Raw genomic sequence first — 7,729 nt, 5'->3', positions numbered from 1 at the left:
CTCTGACTTCAACTCCAAGTCTTCTGGTTTGCTTTCAGTCTAAGAAAGATCATCGCGAAGGTTTCATTCCGTTTAGACTCTGTTTGGTATTCCTTTTCTACAAAACTCTAAAATAGGAAAAAAAATAGAAACTGCCACCGGGTCTCCAGTTAATAGGTTAGTCCCAAAAATAATATAAAAGAGCATATTAAAGCCCATTAAACATCCAAAATAGATAATATAATAGCATGGAACAATAAAAAATTATAGATACGTTGGAGATGTATCAACCCCCTGAATTGGCTCAACCAATGCGACCAATTTTTCAGGGAACAACGCACGCTCGCGTCCGACCGCACCTGGATTGGCTCATATCATCTCCGAGGAGCCGCGCAGGCGTGGTACTACGCCCCTCGAACAGGACGAGGGCGGCATGCCACCATGGGAGCGCTTCCGTGATTTGTGCCTCTTGCGCTCCGGTCCGCCTATACCCGGGAGCCGTATGGCGGAGCTTGGGCGTCTTCCGTTCCTCACCTCGGTGCAAGACTTCGCCGACCGCTTCCAGGCACTGGCGTGCCACGTCCCTGGTATTTCGGCTCGTCAGCAGGCTGAGCTCTTCATCGGCAGCCTACCGGACCACATCCGCGTGGACGTGGAGATGCGCGGACCATAGGACCTCCAGACAGACATGTACTATGCCCACGCATTCAAGCGTCGCGCGATGGCCATCCAGCAGGCGCCACCGCCCCGGGCCGCTGGGCCGCCACCCTGGCCGGAAGTTCCTGTGTAGGGTCGGCCTGCCCAGGCTTCCGCGGCGCCCCTCGCCGCGGCTGCGGCACGCCCGTTCCGCTGGCTCACCCTGGCCGAGCAACTCAAGCATCGCCGCCACAGGTTGTGCTTCAACTGCGATGAGCCCTATGTACCGGGCCACGTCTTCCCACAACTCTTCTACCTGGAGGATGCAGAATACATTGAGGAGGACCCCGCCGCCGCCGGACTCGCCGACCAGCCCGCTCTAGTTGACACGGAGGTGTTTGGCGACCGTTGATCTGCCCCGCCTTCCAGCTCGAGGATGAGCTGTTTGTGCAGGCGGGGAGAGATGTTATGACCGGCATATTAGGGGTTTAGCCCAGTTAGTTGTAGCCTAGTTTATCTTATCGTTATTAGGGGCTTAGCCCAATTATCTTATTAGGAGAATTGTATAAATTCGTGTAAGGACCCGTTTTGGGATTAAGCAAGAAGCAATACTATTTGCTCGGCTTCCTAAGGGAGCCGGGAGACCTAACCTAGCCGCCGCCCCTGCTCTCTCTCTCTCTCTCTCTCTCTCTCTCTCTCTCTCTCTCTCTCTCTCTCTCCCTCGCGCGCGCACGCGCTCTCACGCAACGACGGTGCCCGAGCGCCGGCGACCACGCCTTCCTCCACGCCATCCCTCCTTCCACCCCTACAACCTGAGACCACGCCCTGGTAGGGATCCGGTTCCTACCAGGGTCCAACACGGTAAAGACAATGCATTCCTTGTGGAACTGCAAAATAAGCTTTATTGTGAATGAAGCCTATTGATTTCTTCCAACACTGGTAGCGACAAGATCAACTAAAAAAATTGAAATCCATTGCAAATCCACATTATAAATCTGAAGTTCAGTGGAATATATAACCTACACAAATGCACATGAAACAGTACAGATTTCACTAAAGATGAGCCAAATAACTGAAGCTGTAGTTCATGTTCCACCGAAAAACATTCCATAAGGTGAGGTAAGGTCCATATACTAAACCTAACTGTAAATGTTTCCAAAAAGAAAGGTTTGATTCGTAAAAGTGAGGAGTGTATGAAAGCCTTAATCGTGGGTTCTATTGCCTCGATTTAGTACTGAAAACCTTGTGTGCATTTCTGTACCCAAGGAGTAGAAAAGCACACCATATATACCAAACGTTGGGAAGCAGGACCAAGAGACTTTTACGAAAACCGGGAGATAATAACATATTATATATAGCAAGAATACATTTTGAATAGTACATCAAAATAGAGATACTCCCTCCGTCCGAAAATACTTGTCATCAAAATGGATAAAAGGGGGTGTATCTAGACATATTTTAATTATAGATACATCTCTTTTCATCAATTTTGATGACAAGTATTTTCGGACGGAGGGAGTAGATGTTATTGCACCAGCTGATCTTCTCTGAGTCTGACTAAGAACTGCACTACCCAATTTCTATGCTACCTCTTTTCTTACATACTGTTAATATATACTTCCTCCGTTCCAAATTACTCGTCGCTGAAACGGATGTATCTAGAACTAAAATACATCTAGATACATCCATATGTGCGACAAGTAATTCGAAACAAATGAAGTACTACCTCCGTCTTGGTTTATAGGTCTCCTTTGTAGTTTGTGTCAAATTTTAACTAAAGATTAACTAACAAAATGTTAATGCATGTCAAAAAAATTATTTCATTGGATTCGTATTTCAACATAGTTTAAAAAAATATAATGTTCGATGACATGCGTGACATTTTGTTAGTTTAATCTATGGTCAAAATTTGACACAAAATGTAATGAGGGTCAATAAATTCGGACGGAGGTAGTACAGTACAACCAGCTCATATAATTCATACGTATGATAATGGAAACCACTCACTTGCTGAATTGTTTTCAGCAGGCACCTGGGGCCTTTTTCAGACGGAACTATCGGCGACCTCCGCCGGAAGGTGGGTAGCAATGACGGCCCCAGGTGCGCCCCTGCAGCGGCGGCCTCTCTTTCATCGGCGACGAGGACACGAGGTGTACAGCGTCTCTGCGTCGCACCACCTCCACCACCAATTGGGACGCGGCCTCTGTGCTCCCGGCGACACCCAGGCGTGCCCCCGCAGCAGCGGCGTCGGCTTCATCAGCGACGAGGTCGGCGGCGTTTCCGCCTGTCCCGCGCGGAACCGTCTCCACCATCCGTTCGACCACCGCGGCACCTCCGCGCGTCCCCGTACAGGTGCCATGGGACTCTGCCTCAAGCTCGGTCCCTGCTACGCATGCATCTGTGAGCATCTCTTGCAGCGCCGTCAAAGCCGACCCGACCCAGACCTGCGCGCTGGACGACTCGCTCGATCCCACCGCGACGGCTTCCTCAGCAGCGAGGTCTTCCCCCATCAGCGACCAGCGCCAGTTGGGCCGTGGCCTCCGTGCGTGCGGCGACGGACACATGCGTCCCCACTGGCACTGCTGCGCCGTTGGACTCCACATCAACCAAGGCCGACCTCACTCTAGAGGTGTCCGTGGCTCTGGACGACGTGTTCCCTACTGCTCCATCACCTACGATGGGGACGACCACCCAATTGCCACACGCCCTGGAGCAAGTCACGAAGCTGCCCGCTACCTGTTCGACCAATTGTTCGAGCAACAATTTGGGTACGGCATCCCCTGCGTCCTCAACTAATCAAGGCACTGCAACAAGACTGCTGCCACCAACAACTCCAGCGTTCACTCAGGAGCTCACAGCGCAAGCTGGGTTGTCGCCATCAACCTGCTCCTGCAACTCGGTACATGAGGACGCCATTGACACTGACGACAACTACACCATGGAAGGTGTTCATGGAAACTGAGGGCATGTTCCTGACCACTCCAGCAGCATCAGAAAGCTCAATCTCCCAATCACTGCAGTGGTTTGAGGATCGAGGATTTCACACACCCATGCTTACCAAGTGTTTGACTATCGGTACCTACTCGCTCCTGCTCTTACTTCCTCCTGTTGCATTGGACACCATTGATACAGAAATGACTGAGCGGCGGGACATCTATGAGGATAGTGGAAAGTTTGTTCAAAAGGTGGACAACTCCTTCGTTCAACATGCCATCACAGTTTGTGAGTTTTCTTCATCCCAGGTTCACTATCTCCTTCGTTGTGAATTGCCCAAATTTGATACTACATTAATATGCTTGCCGTTACTGCCTTGGGATGGAAGTATATGCGGCTGCCACCTGATCCATTGTATGGTCAGAAAAGCAAGAGTAAATTACTGGAACATGATATGAGGGGATGTTTCCTGTTTGTCAAGAGAGACAGCAGTAATATGATCCATGTTCGTGCATCAATGGATGAAGACGCTTTGTTTGTTATTGGCAATTGTCGTGCTCAACAGTCTTTGTGTCAGTGGAGAGTTTCCCAGTCTTGAACAAGGCTCTAGGAAGGTGACATTAGTCGGGCTGAAGCCATGGTTTCCTTGGGAATGTTTCTCTCTAGAAGAACTTTTCAACTTGTCATTTTTTATGCAGTGGTGTTGTACTGTAGTAGTGGAAGTGGTTCATTTCCTGTAGCCATTGCCCTTGACAGATCAAGCAATTTCCATGGATCATTGCTTGGTTGCCATGTGCCTTCCCTGATTGTTCAAGAACGATTGCTGATAAGTTTTGCAATGTAACGGTTGTGCTGGTGTTCAGATTGGGAATCTCTGTTCAATCCCTATCCTGTTTTGCTGCTGCTAGGTATGCTCCAGTAAGCAAGTACACATTTATGAATTACAGTGTTGCAGCCACTTATGTCCAAGAAAAGGAGACCAGTTATGCTGAATGCTATGTTACATTGGTTGCATGGTGGATACAAAACTTATGCAGTGTCAGATTCCATGGTTACAACTACCGCGGAAGGGTGGTTTCCAGTTTTGCCCTACTGGAAAAGCCTTATTATATATGGTTATATGTTTGCACAGATTCAATGGGAGATTGCATGGTTGATTGGTCCCTTACAAGCCAATATTAGCTCCTTCAAGGCATACTCTAATTCCTGTGGTTTTAAGTTGCAGCAATGGAGGATTGCTTGGTCGCTAAATGATGCATTTTTACAGCATGAACTTCTATCTTGCACTTGTGGAGCTTTATCATTCTCTGTTTCGGAACAAGTTCAAGGGAAAATCACTTGGTCACTCTGCTATGATTTTTCTGTCCTCGACAACATCTCAGTGTGGTTCTTATGTAAGTGTTAAGCAGCTGTGGTTTGGTGCAAATTTTCTGAAAAGCATGTTGAGTTCTCTGATGACAAATCTCTGAAAATCATGGTTCAGTGCTCTTTTCTTGAACTGGTGAGCTACAAATTCTCACAAGCTTGTGCCTCTGACTCCCATAATGTAGTTGTGTTGTGCATTTGGGGTTTGCAGTAACTCACCTGTTAGCCTAGATACATGCTTGGGTATTCAAGATTTACAGAGAATTGGGTGTATGTGACCAAGCTTACTACTGCTGCAAATGCTTTGTTGCCGACAACTCTTATTTGCAAACCATAATGGAGTGCTCACCAGCGAGTTAGCCAGTCAGCCGATGAGCCGAGAGCAAAACCGGCAACGGCGACAGTAGTGGACGGCGGGGAGGCAACTCCTTCTCTAATCCATCTCAAATTCGGAATCCCTGCAAGTGTGCGCAAGTAAGCTGAGTTGAATCGTTTCTGATTTTCTTTCCCTAAATTCCACATAGGTCATTGTTCATTGAATCATCCCCTAAATCCAAATTGTCTAAATAATCCATTGAAGGTCTATTTGTACTGTCTAAAATTGTTGATTTGAAGCTTACAAGTTCACAGCAAAGGCATTGTTGTTTACTGTCATTTTGGTTTGGAGTAGTATATAGATGATCAAATGCCATGGCTTATTTTGGTTTGGAGTAGTATACATATGCAATTATGCATCTGCTCATCTTGTAATCAGTGAGAATAGAAGGTACTGAGTAGTGGCCAATATATCTAATGGAACACTATATATGGTTCAGTACTTGAAAAAAATTGTGTGCTCTGGCCCGCCCAACAAATTCTTTTGGAGTTCCGCCACTGATTCTAGTTTGTATTGTCTAAAATTTAGTTCCCTAGTTTTCTGTGTCAGTCAAAAATTAATGAGTTGATGGTGTCAATTGTACTTCTTTAGTCAATTTTCTTTGGTTAAATATGTATAAGTCCTCAAAATTTGTATGAACGCTTAACTTAACCTATGTCCATTCACAAAGAAGAACTTATGTCCATATCTAGATCCTTTTGTGATTGCTAATGAAGAAACGATGGGCTCGGATAATGAATCATGTCTTCATTAATTTGGTGTCAACTTTTTTAATGACGCACTTCGTTAAATTGTTCACATGTTTTCACCGATTTTTCTCTTCTGATAAGAATGAACTTCATCTTTCATTATATTGTGATTTTTTTGATGTGCTTCTAATGCACACAATTATGTGTGATTTTAGACGTTATTTATAGCCGCTTAGTTTTAGCCCTAGTATTTGAGAAATCTTCGCACCGCCTCAACATGACTAATTCTAATCTGATGACTATTCTTTTTTTCAATGTGTGCAGTGACGTGGCAGGTCACCTGCTCCTACTCGCAGACAGCAGTGGGCCCGTTCCGGTCGTGCTGTGTCTGTTTGTCCACGTTCTACAGCAGGACAATTGTGGAGTGCCCCGACTGCACCTGCGGCACCTGCCCAGCTAGGACCTCCACGGCGCCGCAGTGCCAGGACGCCGAGATCCGGTGCACCGGGCACATGTGCCCGATAAGGGTGCACTGGCACATCAAGAAGAGATACACCGAGTACTGGCGGGTGAAGCTGTCGATCAACAATTTCAACAGGTTCAAGAACTTCACTGACTGGAACCTCGTCTTCCAGCACCAGAGTCTACAGGAGTTGACCCAAGTTTTGAGCTTCGCCTACGAGCCGCTTGTGCAGCGCAGCACGATCAGTATGTTGTTCAAATCTTTCATATGTGTGCACAACAATATTATCTGCTCTCCTCTTTCATTAATACTCCCTCCGTTCCTAAATATAAGTCTTTGTAGAGATTCAGTGCGAACTACATACGGAGCAAAATGAGTGGATCTACACTCTAAAATATGTCTATATACACCTGTATGTAGTTCTTATTGAAATCTCTAAAAAGACTTATATTTAGGAACGGAGGGAGTATAACTAAACGTATATATACAAATGGGAGCAAAAAACAAAAAGGATGGGTGATCCCATCTAGCCAATTCCTGCTCTAGGAAACATGTCTAAATCAAGATTTTAACAGACTAAAAGCTTGATTCAGTCCAGTCCTGATAATCTTGAAGGAGATGTTGCTTAGTTTTGTGTTTCAACAGTTCCAGATCTTTCTTGAGTAGAAGTGTCCAAGATGCGATGCTAGGGTTGATCTTATTAAATACTTGTTGTTCCTCTGCATCCATATATGCCAGCAACCTGTAGGTGCGGAGTTTAGTATCTCAGGTTGTAGGTGTTTATTTTCCCTGATGCAAAAAAAGGTTAGGCACTCATATGTAGTGGCTGAGCTTTGGGCTCGTTCTTTTGTTGTAGCATCCTGTAGGTGCAGTTTGAAGTGCCTCAAGATATAGGAGTATATATGCCAGCAACCTGTAGGTGCGGAGTTTAGTATCTCAGGTTATAGGAGTTTATTTTCCCTGATGCAAAGAAATGTTAGGCATTCATATGTAGTGGCTGAGCTTTGGGCTTGTTGTTTTGTTGTAGCATCCTGTAGGTGCAGTTTGAAGTGCCTCAAGATATAGGAGTAGTTTTTCCTGTTGCATATGTTAGGCATCGAAGATAAGTTTGTATGGGACTTGATCTGTATGCTGTGACTCCATTTTCGTAATGAAAATGGGGGGCATGTGGCCCCTCTGATCGAAAAAAATATGCTAGCAACCCATAATAACAATAGTCATAGCCACACCAGATGGGAGATGGCAACTCCTTCATAGCCAAAATGATGAAAGACAGAGGTGTCTCTT

At 46.0% G+C, this 7,729-nt stretch overlaps 1 protein-coding gene across 1 annotated transcript in view; it reads left to right on the top strand.

The window, feature by feature from the left end:
- Positions 1 to 2,576: 2,576 nt before the first annotated feature.
- The window catches only part of LOC119326112 (COBRA-like protein 7), a 6,457-nt gene continuing 1,304 nt past the window's right edge, over positions 2,577 to 7,729 (top strand). Inside the window, exons 1-3 of the mRNA XM_037599816.1 lie at positions 2,577 to 3,837; positions 3,938 to 5,388; positions 6,304 to 6,687. Of these exons, the coding sequence (XP_037455713.1) occupies position 5,388; positions 6,304 to 6,687 (385 nt within the window). The 5' untranslated portion in view covers positions 2,577 to 3,837; positions 3,938 to 5,387. The remainder of the gene's footprint in view (positions 3,838 to 3,937; positions 5,389 to 6,303; positions 6,688 to 7,729) is intronic.

This window comes from Triticum dicoccoides, chromosome 6B (assembly GCF_002162155.2).
Source record: "Triticum dicoccoides isolate Atlit2015 ecotype Zavitan chromosome 6B, WEW_v2.0, whole genome shotgun sequence".
Classification (NCBI taxonomy): Eukaryota; Viridiplantae; Streptophyta; class Magnoliopsida; order Poales; family Poaceae; genus Triticum; species Triticum dicoccoides.
The sequence above is the reverse complement of the archived record's forward strand: the minus strand, read 5'-3'. Positions and strand labels throughout refer to the sequence as shown.